The sequence below is a fragment of the Trachurus trachurus genome (genome assembly GCF_905171665.1).
Source record: "Trachurus trachurus genome assembly, chromosome: 8".
Taxonomy (NCBI): Eukaryota; Metazoa; Chordata; class Actinopteri; order Carangiformes; family Carangidae; genus Trachurus; species Trachurus trachurus.
In genome coordinates, this window is record NC_139905.1 from 29,986,125 (window position 1) to 30,007,764 (window position 21,640).

The following is a 21,640-nucleotide window of genomic DNA, read 5'->3' on the forward strand; positions in this document are numbered from 1 at the left end:
GCCCCGGTTAGAGTTACCACGGTACTACGAAGCTGGTTATAACTTGGTTTGTTAAGTTCGGCTCTCAGCTTCATGATCTGTGCGCGTTCACATCAAAAGAGGCGTTTGGCGTCATATGATTCTACTTCTGCACGAAATGGAGCGACAACAGGAGCAGGTTGTTTTAATGGAGAGAGTTTGAGTGATACAAAAAAGCCTGATCGCAGCCTGAAGCAACAGTGTTGCAACAAGAGAGGAGGCTGCTTTTAATTTCTGACAGCTCTACATTGCGCTACTTTTAAATATGAAGCTTTATCCATTTAAACCAAATACACTAGAGCAACAACAACTCTCATTTTTAAATTGTGTTTTATATTGTTTTCATATTTCACTGACATGAAAGGGAAGCTGGGTGTGCGTATGGAAATAGTGGGTCTTTTAGCTGCTGTAGCTACAAGCAAATCTCATATTGTCTCTGTACAAAGACAACAAAGACCTTTTTAAATGTGAAAACAGCATAGACTTATTCAAGATTTGCGTTTGGGCAACACTGCTATATAACAGGTGAAGCATCAAAATTAATTTATTCATGGCCACATTAAGTGAAATTATTAACTTTACCAATTATCCATCTGATTATCTGACTGCTGCGAGCGCACAACTTCTTTCAGTGGTGACTGACTGTATATAAAAGTAAAATATATAGACTATAGCCTAATCTGGAGCGTATTCCCTCAGCTGAACATCTCTCTCTCTCTCCGTACAAACGCTCCATTCTGATCCAGCTCCACTGGACTAAGTAAAGGTGACGCAGCTGTAAATGAGTTAAATAGTGAAACAGTTTTATAGCCAATTAGGTTTATAGCCAATTGGTAACTAAGCATAAGTTACCATGGTGATCTAGCCGGGTTAAAAGAGAACCGCCTTTGTAGAAGCCTACAGGAGAGCCTGGCTTTAGACTTCAGACTGAATGTGGCCTGAACCTGTTCCACTATGCACCCTTCACACACACTTACAGCTGCATCAATCAGTGCATTCCTGTCACAGATGGAGAGGTTGTCTAATTTTTGAAGCGCCATAACAAAAAAACTAGGTCACCTGGACGCTGCTGGCAATTTCTCTCCGAAGAGCAGATTTGAAACTCTCTCCCAGTTTTGGTTTTACGTTGATAGACCATGTCAAACTGGAGATATGACCGTTATAATTTGATAGAACAAAAATATTTCCATACAACCTGTCTGGGTTTACAACCGACCAACTATACATTATCCCGCTTATTACACGGTTTACGAGTGAAGTAATTAATTTGAAACATAATGTTGATCGAAATACGACGTTCATCGATTTAGAATTGCATCATTTAGCGAATCTGCAAGACTGGTCACTTCCGCTGTTTTGCTGAGCCTCCCGTCGTGCATTTGAAGCCTTTGATAATCAATCAGTGGATCGATGGATTACCATACACGTGTTAAGATGTGTGTATTGTGTATAGTCGTATCTGTCATAGACAAGAGATTAACTTTACTGTTTACTGTAACAAGTTACAAGTCTTTTATCTAACATCACTATTAGTCCGAAGCTGTAGGTAAAAATGAAACTAAGGTAAATATCCTGCATTGTTTCTCTTTCTGTGCTCCTCTGATCAGAGCGGCGTCCCTAGCAACGGTCTGTTATACTTGACGATGGTCATTATACAGAAATAACAGACCTTAGAAGGCAGCGATGGACCAATCAGAGAGCAGCATTCAAAAGAGCCGTGTAATAATGAGCTTATATTCATCATTTTTTGTCAAATGGAAAAAGAGCTGGAATCAGCTGATGCTTCTCTACCTGGTTTTGGGTATTTTTGGGCCCAGTATTTTAATAAAGTTGGTCAAAATGAAAACAATAATTGTCTGATCATATAGGTGAAGTTGTGCTAAAAAAAAAAAAAAGATACCAAACATGGATATGGTGAACATTTTTGTATGTGGTACATAAAGGCAAAATCCAAAGTATTCAAAAAGGGCTACAAGTCAGCCAGTGTTTGGTTGTTAGTGTGCTACTGCCCGTCTGTGAAGATCTGGATCATGGTCTGTGTCCTGTCACTGTAGCTACAACTGGAAGAAAACTATGTCTTTATCATCAGAGATCTGTATTTAAATAGAGATCCAGTCTCTCAGTTGTTCAGAGATAAATCAGTGGTGTGCGCTCCAGGCCTGCAGGCCACTGACAGAGGGGTTTGTTGCAGCCAGGGACTCACTCACTTCATTAATTCAGTAGTTAACTGGCCCTGACAACCGTTCACTCACAACATTTCTCCACAACGCAGTGAATTTATTTCCGACCTCAGCAGGTCCAGTATTTCATTCAGTTTACTCGCAGCTCAGTTGTTTCTGTCGGAGCTCGGTTTGGTTTTCCTCTCAAGTTTCCTCTGCGACGAGGATTTCACGGATCTCCACGGCACGGACGGAAGCGTCTCATTTAACAACTGATGCTCTGTCGTGTCCGTAGATAAGAAATGAATCATGAAACAGGGAACTTCACTCAACTTCATCACTCAGAGAGCTGTTAAACACAAGACCCTTCATTATTCTGCCTTTGCACTGATGGCGGTGGGGAATCAGAGGCGGTGTGTGTCAACAGCGTCAGTGTCAGTGTCACCATGCTGGCTCTGTAGAATACACCACTAACTGCAGAACAGACACTGGGACACTACATGCAGCCATATTGGTTGTGTCAGAAACAGACTCCAGCTTTCCTAGTAGTTATAGGGAGTTATCAGCGGCTAATGGAAATTAGGCCAAAGAGGTGAATGTGAACATGTGACTCATATTATGCTGAGACAGTGAACGGCCTATTGTGATTTCATAATCTCTTGTTTTCTACATCTTAAAGGGATATTTTAACATTTTGTTAAATTCGCCCATTGCCATAATCCCTATAGTTTTAGGAGTAGGTTTGTTACCTTTAATTGTCGGTGCAAGCTGTTTTTCGATCGGCGGGGCAGAGACACAAGCTGCTCAGCTAACACAATGGAGGCTCATGGTATTTCCACGTTTCCTGATCTATTTTCATCAAATACACAATCCAACAACTCCACAATGCTCTTGTGGACAAGTTGTGACCTACACATTTGCCATGAAATAACGTATCATTATGTAACATTACGACACACGAAGCAAATACTCTGAACTACTTGCGCTTTTGAAATCACTCCGCCCAGCAGCCGTGTCTGGGATGTAGTTCGGCTACGTATTTACCTCTAAAACAACTCTGTCTGGTAACGTTCTGTTATTATCTCATAGCGTGGTGAATGTGCAGGTCACAACTTGTCCACCAGAGCGTTTTGGAGTTGTTGGATTGTGTATTTGATGAGTTTTATGAGGGAAACCTGGAAATACCATGAGCCTCCATAGCTGAGCGGCTTGTACCTCTGCCCTGCAGATCGAAAAATAGCTTGCACCGACAATTAAAGGTAACAAATCTACTGCTATGACTATAGGGATTATGGGCGAATTTGCCAAAATGTTGAAATATCCCTTTAAGCCATCTAATAGATCATATAATGTGTCATTTTATATGATATATTAATTACTTTTTTTTTTATCTACATATATATAATATCTATATTAAAAACACAAGTTTACAAAGTGCTTCACAAAACAATAATAGAAGAGACAAGTCACAAATGCCATAAAACCATAAGAGGTGGAGCAACCCAGGCAATACAAGATGTATGTTTGTGAGGTGTAGTGTCTACAAAGTTAGGAAAGTAAAGTTAAAGTCAAGCCTGATGCCTTCACTGTCCTCCACACAGCGAGTTATACAGTTCATTAATTCAGGTATCAGTATCAGCATTGGGACTGAAAAAGCTGGATCAGTGCTTCACTAGTTATGTCCATTTTTTTTTTTTTATGTCCAAGTGGGAAATAAAAACATTGATAAACAGAAGAGAGAGAGAAGGAGAGGCCCGACATTCCAGCCTTGAACAGATTGTGTAAAGGAGGCCACCAAGAGTGAGAGAGGGTGTGTGGTTCTGTGTGTGTGTGTGTGTGTGTGTGTGTGTGTGTGTGTGTGTGTGTGTGTGTGTGTGTGTGTGTGTGTGTGTGTGTGTGTGTGTGTGTGTGTGTGTGTGTGTGTGTGTGTGTGTCACTGTGGTTGGAGGTCTCCAGGGTTTGTGGATTAGAGATTTGCCCCGCAGCATTCAAATGACATGGAAAACAGAAGGAGCCCTCACTTCCTGTTCTGTGTGTGTGTCTGTGTGTGTAGCTCAGTAAACTAATGACAGAGACAGAGCTTTAGAAAAGAAGAAGTCATTGGTTTAAAGGATCAGTCTGTGTATTGTGAGGGCCTGAGCTCAGCCTTGCTGTGACTTCCGCTTCACCGGTTTGAAGTTTCCTGGTCAGTATCTCATGTCAGCACATTGAAATTAATTTCACAACACGCTCCTGTGAAACGTTTCTCAGTGTAACATCTGCGGTGGTAAACATGAGGTCATCAGCCTGCATACCAGAGCAGTCCGGGTCAGGTCAGTCCAGGGTCTAGAGGTCTGAACTCTGTGTGTTTACAACATGTAGGAACCTCAGCGCTCCGTTAGTGGTCGTTGCCCTCTGCTGGCCGGAGGAGAATCTACAATATTTTTTTTATGTAAGACAGCCGCATCAGTTTAGGTAAGATTCAAGAATCAAAGCTTTATTGTCAGTGTGCTCAATAGACACTGAGAGGGTCCACAGCGACAACACAGCTCCCCCAGAGTTCTACAGTACACTGATCTACAGCACCAAACAGACAGAACGTTCCAGATCTGAACAAGCTGAATGGAACAGTGTAAAGAGATAATAGTTAATAGTTCAAGGTTAAAGGGATAGTTCACCCAAAATTGAAATTTCACTCATTATCTACTCACCCTCATGTGGACTAAGGGCTGGGAGAAGTTTCAGAGTCCTCTGTGGCTTCTCTAAGTTACAGGGGGTCTCGGCGTAGCAGTGCATGTCCATATAACGGTTGCAAATGGATACCAACTGTCTTCGTAACAAAAAGACACACCAAAAAACATCCAAATACCTCCATGCTGCTCGTATGTAATGTCCGTCTTGTATTGAAGCCCCGAAATGCGAAATTGTCCCGAAAAAAATTAAATAAGTCTATATTTCAAGCTTGTTTGTAGCGGAGGCTCCTCTCGAACCAGGGTCTGTCCTCTTCCCAGTTCGTCCAAATTTGAGGAACCGGGAAGAGGAGCTTTGAGAAGCTTCCGCTACAAAACAAGCTTGAAAAATAGACTTGTTTAATTTTTTTGGGACAATTCCGCATTTCGGGGCTTCAATACAAGACAGACATTACATACGAGCAGCATGGAGGTATTTGGATGTTTTTTGGTGTGTCTTTTTGTTACAAAGACAGTTGGTATCCATTTGCAACCGTTATATGGACATGCACTGCTGCGCCGAGACCCCCTGTAACTCAGAGAAGCCACGGATAACTCTGAAACTTCAAATTTTGGGTGAACTATCCCTTTAATAGTCTGTGAATTAACCTGGTCACAGTCCAGATATCAGAGGAGCTGAGTCTCTGATCTGTTTTAGCTCTGCTCCTTGCTGACATGAGCTGCTACAGTCACACTGCTGCTGTCACCGTCATCACCGTCATCACCAACCACCAGTCCCTTATGTGATTTTCTGTCCCAACATGTTTATTCACTTTTATAGAATCACTTTGTTTTGCAGAAAAACATGATCAAGGCTCCAGACTGCCCCTAAATGGAGGCATTTTGCCCCTAAAATTAGAGACGGTGCAAGTGCAGTGAGGAGGAATGGAGCGTTACACTGATGCTGCATTCACCTGCAGTCGGGCAGACGGCCGTCGGTAACAAACCAGATGTCATTTTAGTCACAGAAGTCGAGAGAAAGCCGGTAAAACGTGGGTCAGGTAAACAATACCACATCGCCATGACAACATATTGTCACGTGTATTGTTTTGCCTCGTGCTGACGGACCACTTGTTTACATAGAGACTTGTTCATGCCGTTACGTGCAGCAGCTGTCGTCCGTCTGCCGTCTGCCCAATTTCAGGTGAATGCAACATGAAAAATACGATCGAGTTGCTTGCGATATACAACCGCAACGCTAGATGGGAGTAATTCCTACACAATGTACCTTTAAATTAGGGTCCACTGTGCTCTTAGTAAAAAATAGAGCCCTGATGATCTTTGTTTTTATGATGTTTCTCACCTCCTCTTCCTCCATCTTCCTCCACCAGGCTACAACCACCCTGCTCTCCTCAAGCTGATGTCCAACCCCCACAACCTGGTAGGTCAACATTCCTCATGTCACCAGCTACAGTGACAGTCTGCCTGGTTCTGTCAACAAGATATACTGGACAGTGATGGATAAGATACAGTCATCTGACATTCACAACTATAATTAGATTTGACCTTAATTTCCCGGTGTAAACACGATACGCACCTGCATTACAGGTTTTCAGCTCTTTAGATACTGATCAATAGTGCACACCTTTCAGCCAATCACAAGCCAGACAGTGTGGAGCCAGGTTCTCAGAGATGACTGGTTGTTATTCAACCCTGTAGCTGAGGAAGGATCCTGTGACCAGATTTTCCCACAAGATGACTGATGATTGGTGGAGATTAGTTTTCGGATTGTGGTCATGTAAACAAGGTTTTTCCAGAAAACAGATTATTAAAGTGTAACCGCACCAAAAGCATCATTAGCATTAAAGGACAATTCTGGGCAAATTCAACTCGGGGCTGTATTTTCCTAACATTTTAGGTCTAAAAGATGGAATCTGAAGATTTTCAGTTTAATTTCTCCTGTTTTGCGGTAGTTGTGTCTGTCCCCGCATCGCCACGGCAGCAATGAATGGCAGTGGATTGAAGTTCTGTTGCTTCCGTTGCTTCCGCTGCTCCGTTTACATCCCTCAAAGCCGCATTTTTTTCCACAGACAGCGTCAGATGGCGACTCAAACATGCACCGAGAAGTTTATTTACTTCAAGCAAGCCGACATGTTTGTAAAACTAGATCTAATTCAATTCTCGTGTGAGACTCTGACGCTGTCTGTGGAAAAAAATTGCGGCTCTGAGGGATGTAAACAGCCTAAGCAGCGGAACTTCAATCCGTTCCCATTCATCGCTGCCGTGCCGATGCGGGGACAGACACAACTTCTTTTAGACCTAAAATGTTAGGAAAATACAGCCTCAAGTTGAATTTGCCCAGAATTGTCCTTTAACAGATTATTCCTAATAATTGTTTTATAAGTGTGTATATAAACGCACTTTCTGATTCTAGCTCGTCATAAAAGTTTCATATATGCTTTGTAGGTCAAATGGTGTGTGTGTGTGTCTGTATTTATGAATGAATGTGTGTATTTGTGTCTTCCTCTCAGAGCACATTTGTGAACAGACCTGCTCTGGGGATCCTGCCGCCTGAGAACTTCCCAGACAAGCTGACTGAAAGTCTTCTCTCAGTGAGTAACACACACACACACACACACACACACACACACACACACACACACACACACACACACACACACACACACACACACACACACACACACACACACACACACACACACACACACACACACACACACACACACACACACACCAGTAACCAGTTGAGATGAATGATGGAGTGGACTCTGTTATTGACCCCCCTCCTCCTCCCTCCTCCTCCCATCAGGTGGCTCCCAGTGGGATGAGCCGTGTTCAGACCATGGCCTGTGGCTCCTGCTCCAATGAGAACGCCTACAAAGCCATGTTCATCTGGTACAGGGTGAGTGACTGATGCACTGTGACCTGCAGTGAGGGGCTGAGAGGACATTTTTCTAAAGAAGAAGTAACAGAACAGAATTGTGTACATCTTCAAACACATAAAGTCTCAAATCGATCTGTTATTAATGTAAACTGGACTATTTAAATAATTTAATTTGGATAATGAAATCCTAATTCTAGAACGGGGTGTCAAACGTGCGGCCTGTGGGCCAAAACTGGCCCACCAGAGGGTCCAATCCAGTCCAAAGGACAAATTTGCCAATTGTGAAAATGATATAGTAGAGAGAAGAGGCATAATATTGTTGAAATTGCACATGTCTTACACAAGAAATTTCAAGTTGTGCATAATATGTTTTGTAAAAGGATAGTTCATTTAATGTAGGCCTACCGTAAAATTCGGAATATAAGTCGCAGTCCATTTTTGAGGGCCTCAAAGTGGGAAAACAGGTTTTCTATTCCTAGTTTTTAATAAAAACATTATACAAGTTTTTCCACAAGTCTACAACGTGAAGTTTCTATGAAGCTCTTTTCTTTCTTGTTATTTTAAATTTTAAAAAAGAGGGTAATTTGAAAACTGTACGTTTAGCGCAATATATGTGTGTGTTCGCACACTAGAGTCCAGCAGGACGAGGGGCTGACTGACAGAGATCAGAGATGATGAAACGCTGTTAACAAAACATAACAATGAGATTATTTTCTGTAAGAGACTATGGCCGAGCCAAACGAGTCTCGTTAATCAATCAAAAAAAAACAAAAAAAAACACTGTTCTGCCCGCGTAGTCGTATGTGGATACAGGACACATCACCGTTTACACTTGGTGGTCACAACGCGTCGCAAATTCCAATACTTTGTTCGGCCACTAGATGGGGCCAGTGGTGCAGCGTATCAACATCCTCGTCCTCTTTGCAATAAAACGAAGGGAAAGGGTTAGAGTTGTCGTTATTTAAGGGTATTATTTTACCGTTCCGGCCCACTTGAGATCAAATTGAACTGAACTAAAATGAGTTTGACAACGCTGTATGAACCTTAAATATCTGACAAGACGAAATAATGCTCAGGTTCTGGTCCTTTATATCTGGCACATGTTACATAGAATTATTATTTAATTTAATGAATGTGTTCACTGTTCATAGCTCTGATGGTGTGAAGTGTGTGTATGTGTGTGTGTGTGAGTTCTCATTGTGTTGTTTACATTTTGTATAGAACAAGGAGCGAGGACACAACACACCGTCTGATGAGGACGTCAGCAGCTGCATGATCAACCAGGTGAGGGAGACGGAGCTCACGACACAGCTCAATAAAGAAACAACTGCAATATATTGATCAAAAATATGGAGTATATGGAGTGAGATAAATGAATGGCATGTCTCTCTGTCTCTGTCTCAGGCTCCAGGTTGTCCAGACCTCAGTATTTTATCTTTCATGGGAGGTTTCCATGGCAGAACTCTGGGTATGTTCCACTCAAACCACTTCTTGTACTAGATTAAAGGGATACGCCAACATTTTTTTTCATGTCTTGCCTCACTCCCGAGTCCATGACTAGCAGATAGACACCATCCTTTCGACTGTGCGTGCAGTAACAAGGGAGATACGGGCAGAGCTGGCGCACCGCTAATTAGCTGACAAAAGCTGACAAAACTCTCCGTTGAGGCATCTTGAGCGGTCAAATGCCGGTAACGGGACGAGATCGGTCAAAACGGAGGGTTCAAACAAAGACGGTTTATTTTGGTTCAAGCTAGCTACATCGAGGGTAGGTTAGCTTCCTATTTCAAAGTAAAAGCACAAATTCTATCGTCATGGTTTTCTGTATGTAAAGGGCAACGGGGGGTTTATTTTGTGAAAGTAACCAGAAGTGCGTTGGTCACGACGGCTAGCTTCAGTAGCGCCAAATTCGTCCGAACAAAATTGTAAACAGCTGGTATTTAGACAAATTAACAACACACTGCTGATCTAAACGGCTACTTTCTCGCCTAAAAATATTTGAAATGTCGATAAAGTGATATATTTACAGAGTTTAGAGCTAAAATGAAATCAGCTTCTGACTGCTGATTTCGGCTCGGGTAGGAGGCAGGCTAACACTACCTATACACTTCCAGCGTTTGAGCTAAGCTAATTAGCGGTGCGCCAGCTCTGCCCATATCTCCCTTGTTACTGCACGCACAGTGGAAAGGATGGTGTCTATCTGCTGGTCATGGACTCGGGAGTGAGGCAAGACACGAAAAAAAAAAGTTGGCGTATCCCTTTAAAAATCAGATGAGCACAGCAGAGGTTCCAGTTTGAAAACTGTTGACTGGCTGAGGCTCAGTGTCCAGACAGACAGAGCTGTGATCAGTTGTTACGAGGTCTGAACAGGTCTGAACAGAGCCTCAGTCCTGACACACACCTCCTGTTTCTCACTCTTTGATGAGTTCAAACCTGTTGTTTACATGACTCAGGAGGAGTGTGTTTCAGTTCCTCCGCTCTGGACTCTGTCTTCAGTTGAACTTGTGCTGTCAGGCGCTGCTATAAACACTGTGTGTCTTGAAAATGTCACGGTTTAAAGTGATAGATCTATCTATCTATAATCATTTATCAAGTTTGGAGTTTTGAATGAACTGTGGTGCAGCTGAATCACTGAGTGGTGGTGAACAGCCACTGAAGCCATGAGACTGAGGGATCGTTGTGTACATTCACGGCTAACACAGTGCTGCTGCTTTGTTCAGGTTGTCTAGCAACGACGCACTCCAAAGCGATCCACAAGCTGGATGTGCCGTCGTTCGATTGGCCGATCGCCCCGTTCCCCAGACTGCAGTACCCCCTGGAGGAGTTCACCAGGGAGAACGCACAGGAGGAGGCCCGCTGTCTGGAGGAGGTGGGAAACATTTCAACTATTTTTAAATACTTTTATTATCAGAAATTGTCATGCGGGGTGAGCAGCACGTGAACAATTCACAACAAAAAATTAAACTTGTGTTCACATTTTCTTTCCTCCATCATTCTGAACCATGAAGTTACTATGAATCCAACTTGGACCAGAAACACCTTTTCCTGTTCAACGTTAAACAAAAAAACACTGTGGGTGCGCTGCTGTAAACACAGCCGTACTGTGCTCAGTCATTAAGTTATCATATGGTAAAGTGACATTAGTATCAATCAGAGTGGCACAACGTTTTTTTCAGAGTAAAGGATGGAGCAATAACATTTCCTGTCATGTTATTGCAATGCATTTTACTGAGTAAAACCAAGTCAAATTCCCTGCACTTAATAAATGACAATATGCTAAAATAATTATAATAAAAGTAAATAATAAAATAATATTATTCTCAAAGGGCTATAATCAGCCAATTAATCGGCCAGGCCCTACTTTTTACACCTTGTTGGTTTTGATCTATATATTTGAACCAGATGAAGGATTTTAGACGTGATGACTGCATCTGAGGAAATGTTCTTCCAGCTGATGGTGAATTGATGATTTAAAGGGATAGTTCAACATTTTGGAAAATTGGCCCATTGCCATAATCCCTAGTCTTAGAAATAGGTTCGTTACCTTTCATTTTCAGTGCAAGGTATTTTTAGAACGGCGGAGCAGAGCCGTGAGCTGCTCAGAGCTACGCTAGGGAGGCTAATGGGATTTCTTGGTTTCCTTCATCCAACTCATCAAATACACAATCCAACAACTCCAAAACGCTCTGGTGGACAAGTTGTGGCCTGCTCATTCACCATGCTCTGCCTTTCTAAAAAACAGCTTGCACTGTCAATTAAATGTAATAAACCTACTCCAAAAACTATAGGGATTATGGCAATGGGCCAATTTGCCAAAATGCTGAACTATCCCTTTAATTGAGCTAATTGAATCCTTGTTTAATTCTATCTCTTTGCAGCATGTTTATTGTTGCATGATTTATTGTTAAATGACTACTGTGTTGATTGTCTATGATATCTTATTCATTTGCACTCTTTATTATTTTCTTTTTCTTTCTTTTCTTCTTGTTTGTTAGTTTTATGTATATAGCTACCTCACCATTTCAAACATATGTGTTTTATGTAGTATTGAGTAAACGGTATATACTGTGTTGTTTTCATAGTTTGGCAATTAACATCGTGCCCAGGGACTGCAGTTGAAAATGAGCCACTTGGCTAACACTGGCACATTTACAGTTATGTCGATGAATGTGCACTGTCCCTGTAAAAGTAAATAAATACATAAATAAAATAAATAACTCTATTTTTGTGTGTGTGTGTGTGTGTGTTGTCAGGTGGAGGACCTGATCGTCAAGTGGAGGCAGAAGGGCCGGCCTGTAGCAGGGATTGTAATTGAGCCCATCCAGGCTGAAGGCGGAGATAACCACGCCTCCCCAAACTTCTTCAAGAGCCTCCGCAACATCGCACGCAAGGTACCACTTATCGCCATGGCAACAGGTCCTTTAATCAGACCGAGCCTGTGTGAAAGAGCCTTGGTTGAACAATTAGTTCACATGCTTTAAAGGCATAACCGGCTTCCCTTTACATGAACAACAATGACAGAAGATCATTACTCAGTCCAGCGTTGTTCATCAGTTATAGATTATGGTTTTATTATTCATCAACCTCTCGGTGCAGTTTATCATTCTGCCTCTTAGATTCATAACTGGGGACAGAAGGAGCAGCAGTCACTGTTATTTTTATCTACCAAGCAAAACCTCCTGTGTAGCTCATGTGTCCTGTTAACTTCAGCTCAGCTTTTTAACTCTGATGCTTCACGTGGAATAAAATGCAAAAAGGCTTATCTATCACATTTTTATGATTTATGGTTTTTTGATATTTTAAATCTCTGTTAGCTGACATATGGTAGTGTGAAAGCATGGGCTTTAACTGAGTCTAATTCTTGTATAGACTATATCCTATATTATAAGTTTTATTGCTTTTATGTATGAATTTTACTGCTTTTAGCTCAAACCTTTAGATTTCTTATTACATACTACAGTACATTAGGTGCAGTAAGTTGAGTTAATTCATAGCACCGCTCAGACACAGGGGAAAATCAAAGTGCATACATACATATGAATATAATCATGCAGCATCAGTGAGTATGTTCCCTCTCTCTCTCTCCAGCATGGCTGCGCTTTCCACGTGGACGAGGTCCAGACCGGCGGAGGGTCCACGGGAAAGTTCTGGGCCCACGAGCACTGGGGCATGGACGACCCTGCTGACATCGTCTCCTTCAGCAAGAAGCTTCTGACCGGTGGATACTACCACAAGGACGAGCTGCAGGCCGATAAGGTGCAGTCTCACACTTCCTAGATTACTGCAGCTCCACATTAACACTCAGAAGAGACCGACTACACTACTGCACACTGCACACTTCACACAACACACACACATTTTTAATTACACAATTATCTTGCAGAGTCTGAAGCTTGACCCTCCCTGCTTTCCTTGCAAAGTCATTACTACAAAAGTGATGTACAATCATAAATATTTCAATAAAATAGACTAGTTTATTATTCTTAAAGGGGAATTGCCATTTTTTTTATAATCTGGACCTTATTTCTAGCATAAAATACGATCATTTACTCACCCAGATAACTTTGGTGTCATTACGAGTCCTTCTGCCGAGTGCCGCGTATATCCATATAATGGAGTCTACAGGGCAGCAGAATGCAGCCTCTAAATAACACATTATCTGCCGCGAAACTCGTTCATTTCACCAATATTTAGTTCTGATAGGCCAGTGCTATTCCCCTCTGAGTCCGGGGTTAGCTGTTATCAACATCCAGGGTCTGTAGGTTGACCTACTGACCTCTGACCTGGATGATGTCATCTCTGAGCGCCACGCGGTTTTGTTGCTACCGCTAATGCTACGGTTCGTTTCAGCGTGATTCCGACTTGTCAGAACAAAATGAGCAGCTGGATGAAGTTCAGCTTCCACAGGCTTCCTCTCCACAACCTGGACTTACTGAGGCTCTGGCTAGTTGCACTGAAAATGGACCCGAATGCCGAAGCGGAATCATTATTATCAGAATGAGCAGCGCAGCGCTCAGAGATGACATCATCCAGGTCAGAGGTCAGTAGGTCAACCTACAGACCCCGGATGTTGATAACAGCTAACCCCGGACTCAGAGGGGAATAGCACTAGCCTATCATAACAACATATTGGTGAAATGAACGAGTTTTGCGGCAGATAATGTGTTATTTAGAGGCTGCATTCTGCTGCCCTGTAGATTCACATTATATGGATATACGCGGCTCTCGGCTGGAGCTCATTTCGTTGAAACGACTTGTCATGACACCAAAGTTATCTAGGTGAGTAAATGATCGTATTTTATGCTAGAAATAAGGTCCAGATTGTAAAAAAACGGCAATTCATTCCCCTTTAACAATTTCACACTCAAAATGATGTGTGAAACTACAGGTGTGTGTTCATGTTTATAAATGAATTGTTGGTTTATTCTGCAGCTTTTTGTGCTGTGACTGATTTGAAGGACAGAACACTGATCCACCATTGGTTGTGTTGTACTGCATTAAATCCTTTCAGAACTCTGTGATTTTTCCTCCAATCATGATGACGTGTTGAGTCTCATGTCTCAAGTCATTATCATGAACAGTATTAATAATTGCATTTATTATTTATAAACATAGTTGATATCTATTTTTGTCGACTGTGTGCTCTTGAACCTTATACCTAGGATAAGTTCAATTCTCTGCCTCTATTTAAAACAGTATTTACAGGAGAACAAGAAGAAAAAGTCAGAGTGAAAGAACTCACTTCACCGTTGTTCAGTCTTAATGAGTTTGTTTTAATGTTGCATTGTTTTAATGTTGCAGAACGCTGTAAGACGTGTTTGCTGTGTGTCTGTTTCAGGCGTACCGTATCTTCAACACGTGGATGGGAGACCCGTCAAAGAACCTGTTCCTGTCTGAGGTCCTCAACGTGATTCGCAGGGAGAACCTGCTGGAGGAGGTGACCCGCTCTGGGCGAGCCCTGATGAACGGCCTCTATGAGCTACAGGTAATGTGTCTATAGTGTGTATAGCCGATTGTAGTGTTGTGGTTGTTCTATCTACCCACCATGAGAAAAGACTCATTTAGATGGTGCTGTGAATTGCCTTTTGTATTTTTTTATTTTTTATTCTAGGCATATGTTTGCACTGAAGGGGAGCTCTTAACCCTCCTGTTGTCCTCCTGGGTCAGGGAAGGAAGGAAGGAATGAAGGAAGGAAGGAAGGACAAAGGGAAAGATTGGAGGAAAGAAGGAAGGGAAAAAGGAAGGAAAGATAGAAGGAGAGAGGGAACAGATTGGGTCAATTGGGTCAAAAAGGAAGGAAGAAGTAAGGACGAAGGGAAAGATGGGAGGAAAGAAGGAAGGGAAAAAGGAAGGAAAGATAGAAGGAGAGAGGGAATAGATTGGGTCAAAAAGGAAGGAAGAAGTAAGGACGAAGGGAAAGAAGGAAGGAAGGGAGGGAAAAATTAAGGAAAGATGGAGGGAGGGAACAGATTCGTTCAAGGAAGGAAGAAGGGAAAGAAGGGACGAAAGGGAAAAGGGAAGGAAAGAAAGACAGAGGGAGGAAACAGATCGGGTCAATTGGATCAAAGGAGGAAGGAAGGAAGGAAGGAAGGAAGGAAGGAAGGAAGGAAGGAAGGAAGGAAGGAAGGAAGGAAGGAAGGAAGGAAGGAAGGAAGGAAGGAAGGAAGGAAGGAAGGACAAAGGGAAAGATGGGAGGAAAGAAGGAAGGGAAAAAGGAAGGAAAGATAGAAGGAGAGAGGGAATAGATTAGCTCAAAGAGGAAGGAAGAAGTAAGGACGGAGGGAAAGAAGGAAGGAAGGGAGGGGAAAATGAAGGAAAGATGGAGGGAGGGAACAGATTCGTTCAAGGGACAAAGAAGGGATGAAATAAGGAAGGGAAAAAGGAAGGAAAGATGGAGGGAGTAAACAGATGAGGTCAATTGGATCAAAGGAGGAAGGAAGGAAGGAAGGAAGGGAGGGAGGGAGAGGAAAAGGATTGTGGAAAGAAGGAAGGAAGAAAGGAAGGAAAGAAGGAAGGAAGGAAGGAAGGAAGAAGGGAACAGATTGAGTCAATTTGACCCAGAAGGACAACAGGAGGGTTAATTTCATTGTACATGTGTATAGTGACAATATAGGCATTCTATCTATCTATCTGAATGTGTGTGAACATGACGCTTCATATGTGTGTGTGTGTGTGTGTGTTGGTCAGGCTCAGTACCCCGGCCTCCTGAGCCGCGCCCGAGGACAGGGAACCTTCTGTGCTATAGATATCCGTGACGACGCCACGCGCAGCAGCATCTTGCTGAAGGCCAGAGACAAAGGTATGAAGGATGTGGCCTACAACGAGACCCTGTCATGTTGTAGTTGTTTTTGACTTCTTATGTTGTCAAGTTTGCTCATATGTGCTTATGTTGCTGAGGTTTTTTTTCCCAGTCCCACACTGTACTCCCCCATAGGAGCATAGTCTGGGAGCTGCTTTTTTTTCCTCCTCCCCTCTCCTCTTGTTTCTCCCCTTTTCCTCCCCCCTCTTACTGCCCAGTCATCCTGTTAAGTCTGTCTTATTGTATGTATTGTATGCTGTATATGTACGGACGGGTTGAATGCTGTCATTTCGCTGTACTTCTGTATCCACCTTTTTCCGAACGTCAAAAACGTAAGCCGGTTTTGCTCTTCCGGTGGAATTTTATGTTTACATTTCCATGGTTTCTGTAGTCACGGTAAATGCAAGGATTTTTTTTTTTTTATGAAAATCTGTAAAACGCATGGATCATCACACTAGCTTTTAACAATAGATATTATACAAATTGACATCCGTGTTAAAGGCCAGCATTAATAGATCCATGCATTTACCACAACTATGACAACGACTGAAAACCACGGAAACGGAAACGGAAAATTCCGCTGGAAATGCAAAACTGGCTTCAGGTTTTGACCATAGATGACGTTCGGAAACTTTTGGATAGTGACAATAAAGGCTGATTCTGATGTTGACAAAGTGCCGCAGGTCCCAGATCAGCCCTGAGTGTGGTCCTGCAGGTTAGCTCCTGAGCATAGACCACGCTGCAGCGACTGTCCCTCTCTCCCTCTGGAATTACTGAGTACAAATGACACTGCTGTAATTACTTTTAATTAGGCTAATGGTGTTAATTATAAAAAAAGAGCAGGTAAACTTTAAGTGGGACTGACAGATGTGGCCCGTCCATTAGCACATTAGCAGCGTTAGAGTCTTGACCTGAGGGACGACTCATAGATCAGACCTCTCTGCAGCTGTTTTTCTGCATGAAAGACCCTGGAATGAAAATGAAGTGTTTCACCTTGTATCATCTACACTGATCAGGCATAATTAAGAGCACTGACAGGTGAAGTGAATAACAGTTTGTTGTGTATTTGGCAGCAAAAGGAACACAATAGGCAGTAGGCAGGTGGTCAGAATGGTGTGTCAACACCTTGACTGAGTGTTTCAGTCATAGCAGATTCCACTGGACCCATTTGGTTTTGGTGGTCAAAGGTCAGTGTGACCTCAAAAAACACTGTGACATGGCCAGGCTTCCCACAGATCATATCAGCACTTATCGGAAGTTAAAAATATAATAAATATAATAAAGTTTGCCCAGCCCTGAAGTAAACATAGACATAAGTATAAAGGTCCAGTGTGTAAAACGAGGAGAAAACAGTGACATCTAGCATTCCAATTCTATTATTTATCTATTATCTTTATTGTTTATTTATGAACATGAAACTCTTGAAATGTGCTCTCTGGTTGGCTGGATTTTCCATGATGGCGGCCCACTCTCTAAGCAAGACCCTTGCTATATGTATAAAAGAAGAATTATAAGGCTATACCAAACGGATTTTATTTTATAGCGATTATACACAAATATATTCATGGGTAGTATATTCAGATATTGCTAATAAACCTTGACAAATATTACACACTGGGCCTTTAAATAAAATAATTATTAAATAGACAAATTGCTCGGTCGTGATTGGTTAATTGGTTATTTAAACTCACTAATCAGTGATTCTGTGATTTGCCCCAGAAATTCTGACTGTGTAAAGCCTAATCATGGCCATGTTTCACACAAAAGGTTCATGTTCTATATAAAGCTGGATAAACAGGGACGGGACCCAAAACTAGTCTGAGAGAAGATGGAGGGGTTTTAAATGAGGGATATTTTTGTTAACTGCTCAGGGCTTCTACCTGGACACAGCTAATCTCACTGTGTTAATGAGTGACATCATTAAATGGTCTTGTAACACATGATTGGCTGACGGACGGGGCGTGTCTCCAACAGGTATCCTCCTGGGAGGCTGCGGAGATCGGTCGATCCGTTTCCGTCCGTCGCTGGTCTTCAAGGAGTACCACGTCCACCTCTTCCTCAACATCTTCAACGACGTGTTGGCCCAGCACAAGTAGATCCTGATGATGGGGGGGAGTGGGGGGGAATCCAGACATGCCATAATAAGCACAATAACTTGCATACACACACACATACACAATCTCTGATCCAACAGCCAGGACCAGGTTCTAACAGTGAAGGCCAGTCTTCATCCTCTAAAAGCCAGACACGATAACGGTGATGTCCTCTTACTTGCGTTGCCGTAGAGATGATCGCGCTCACAGCAGGGTTCATGCTTCTGTAAAACAAATCAATTCAAACGTCCCCACCTCCATGTTATATAGACCGTCCAGACTAGTAGTACTCAGGATGAAGTCCTGGCAGATGGTCCATGTTATCTAGCACCAACTAGCACCTTGCCCCCCCAACACCGTCCCTGGACTGGATGATGTCGACCCTCTGCCCTGTGATTCCATCAAACCCATCAACTTTCAGCCTGATGTATGTTTTTTTTTTTTTTACTTCTGCAAGTCAATTTAAAGGGATAGTAGCATTTTTTTTTTTAAAGTGGGGTTGTATGATCTACAAATAGCCCCTAAGTACTTTAATTGCAGTAGAAGACTCTCTGCACTCCTCCCGTTAGCAACGCCAGCCCATAGCCCTGCCCAGAGATTTACAACATACAGTGTTGTGAACAGACCCAAAGAAACGGCCTATTTTCACGGCCTAAAAGAGGTTTTACCTGGAAAAAAATACATAGTTCCATTGTTCGCTATAATGTAATTTTTCCCAGCCCTTCAAAGTGCAGGAAAAACGCAGTTTTTATTTGGACCTAACCAACTCACGTATCCCTCCGCCCATGGTTAGCGCCCGCCGATCAGCAGTTGGTTAGGTCCAAATAAAAACTGTGTTTTTCCTGAACTTTGAGGGGCTGGAAAAAATTATATTATAGCGAACAATGGAACTGTGTGTTTTTTTTTTCAGGTAAAACCTCTTTTGGGTCTGTTCACAACACCGTATGTTGTTAATCTCTGGGCAGGGCTATGGGCTGGCGTTGCTAACGGGAGGAGTGCAGAGAGTCTTCTATTGCAATTAAAGTACTTCGGGGCTATTTTGTAGATCATACAACCCCACTTTAAAAAATTGCTACTATCCTTTTAAAACATCCTGTAACGCTCAATGTTCACCTGATCCAGTGTTTGTGGGTCTGATGATGCCCCCTCCTCCCCCCTCCCTTCTTAATCTGGCCTGCAGAGCCCCGAATCATTGGGAAAGGAGCTGCTAATGCGCACACACACCAGACCTTGTTGAATCGCTTCATGAATCTTGAGAGTTTAAAAGGTTCACAGGTCTGGAACCAGGTTTTTAATGTGGCTCTGTTCCTGGTGCAGGAAGCACAGCATTGGATTAATGTAAATAAAGATCCCAACTCCTAATGTACCTCGCTAAATGTACGGGCTCAGGCGAGGGTCAAAAAGATTCTGAGCTCATAAAGTGATGTCATTTATCAATCTCTAACACCTGTCCAATAAAACACTCATGTGTAAAGAAGACACAGAGAATAACATCTGTGAATAAAACGGAGCCCACATTGTCAAAATCCAGAGATGAAGATAACAGAGCCAGCTGCCGTCTGATTGGACCATCATCGTCCAATCAGATTCAGGTATAACAACTGGGTCAAGCTCAGTTTTATTCCATCTTTTCCACACATGTACGAACTTAATTTCGCAGTAAAGGTTGATTTTTCTAAGCTAAGCTACACGCTACATGCTCAGCAGCTTTTTGACCCTCCTGTGAGCCCGTAGTCGGCTCAGAACAAAGTGTTGCGTACAGTTTCTGATCACAGAGACCGGACACACAACCCCTCGTGTGTCAAAGATGACGCACACACACACACAGCTGAGACGCCAGCCTGCATGTGATTTACCGCCGCCCATTAGAGACGTCCCTGTACTGATTCTGACTGTTGTGTTGCTCTTTATAGGAATGACTTCTCAGCTTGAAATGTTGTCGCCCAGAAAAAATGTGACCATGAAAATGTCATAGATGATTTTAGTGCCTGCATGTTACTCAGTGTGTGTTTCTTTTCTCTGCTGCACAGCCATCGTTAACCTGAAACCTGTAAACGCATTCATTATACTCTTGAACGAGAGCTTCATATCTAAACTAGTGCTACTGCTGCTGACTATGATTTCATATTCAACACTGAGGAATTATATTGTTAATAATTAATAACTAGTAGCCAATCAGGAACTGTCACAAGCCCCCCTGTGGAACATACGGTCTCATCCACTGGAAACACTTTGCACTTTTTGGACACACTGGGATTAAAGCACAGAGCTCTCCTGTCGTTACCCCCCACCGACATCAGAGGGCAGTCAACTGGCTGTTTTTATTTTTTATTTTTTTTACGCCCAACGGCCACAAGGGGAAGCAGTGAGTGTCGAAAGCTGAGAACAAACTGACATAAAAGGCGAGCTTTGTGTTTTACCTGCAGTGTTTTCAGACAGTGCGGTACCTATAGAGCCACTTCTGCTGCCCTGTGGTTTCTCATGCAGTCATGTTAGGACATGAAGATTACAAAAATAATAACATGTTCCATGTTTCTGTTGTGAATCCTGAAGCTGATGTTCTGCCGGCTGCGTAGAGCACTTCAGAACTTGTCGGTGTTTGTGAATGTTCCATGGAGCTTTTAGACAAAGTGTTAGGGAATGTGTTACTCCTAGATTTAATGAAGATTTAATGAGGTCAGGAGGGTGTCGGGGCTGAGCAATACGACAGTGATGATGATGGAAGATGATGAAGATGATGATGATGACACCAGTGCTTGTCTCCTCGTTGTCGGTCAGTATTACATAGAGTCTGTGATGACCCTCTTTAACTATTTGCACCTGTGATCTGAGGTAGATCATGATTGATGTAATTACTTTAGATGGCTCTAACTGTTGTTGTCAATGTTCTGTGATCAATAAATCAAGTTTTGACTAACGCATCAGAGTTGAGTTATTGTATAATACAACAGGCCTTTTCTGTTTATGGGTCAGTGACAGATAAGGGTTGGCAAGATACGTTTTAAAAGCATGTATGATATTTGTTAAAATTTACATTTTGAAATGACATTTGAACCATGTTTTAACAAAAGTCAGACTTAATGCCCTAAAAATGTCAAATGGTGTAACCACAAATAAAATATTAAATACTTGATCCAAAATATACTTTCTGATTTTAGATTTTGCTGTGTTTCTAAATCTGTCAAGAAACATGGTGTTGCATTGCAAAAGTAAATTACATTTATTCCACATTTGAGTCTAGATATTGTATTTTATTTTTATTAACCTTTATTTATACAGGTAAAATCTCATTAAGACCCAGGGTCTCATTTACATATTTTCCTGTACATAGTTAGATTTTTATGAATAAATACTGGTTACACCACTTGACATTGGGTTGCATCACATCATTGACCTATCTTACCCACTTCCCCCTAAAGTAAAATAAACAAATTTTAGAATAATATCAGCCCTGTCATGAGTTGCTACACTGGAGATTCAAGCTAACGGTGGATCCATTATCCGTTCATTTCAAGTGT

The 21,640-nt window shown here is 42.2% G+C and overlaps 1 protein-coding gene across 1 annotated transcript in view; it reads left to right on the forward strand.

Annotated features, from left to right (window-relative positions):
- The window catches only part of abat (4-aminobutyrate aminotransferase), a 50,856-nt gene extending 30,972 nt beyond the window's left edge, over positions 1–19,884 (forward strand). The window contains exons 7-17 of the mRNA XM_083978085.1: positions 6,217–6,266; positions 7,357–7,437; positions 7,656–7,748; positions 8,952–9,014; positions 9,135–9,198; positions 10,451–10,599; positions 11,984–12,121; positions 12,819–12,986; positions 14,569–14,715; positions 15,918–16,029; positions 18,004–19,884. Of these exons, the coding sequence (XP_083834211.1) occupies positions 6,217–6,266; positions 7,357–7,437; positions 7,656–7,748; positions 8,952–9,014; positions 9,135–9,198; positions 10,451–10,599; positions 11,984–12,121; positions 12,819–12,986; positions 14,569–14,715; positions 15,918–16,029; positions 18,004–18,125 (1,187 nt within the window). The 3' untranslated portion in view covers positions 18,126–19,884. The remainder of the gene's footprint in view (positions 1–6,216; positions 6,267–7,356; positions 7,438–7,655; positions 7,749–8,951; positions 9,015–9,134; positions 9,199–10,450; positions 10,600–11,983; positions 12,122–12,818; positions 12,987–14,568; positions 14,716–15,917; positions 16,030–18,003) is intronic.
- Positions 19,885–21,640: the final 1,756 nt, after the last annotated feature.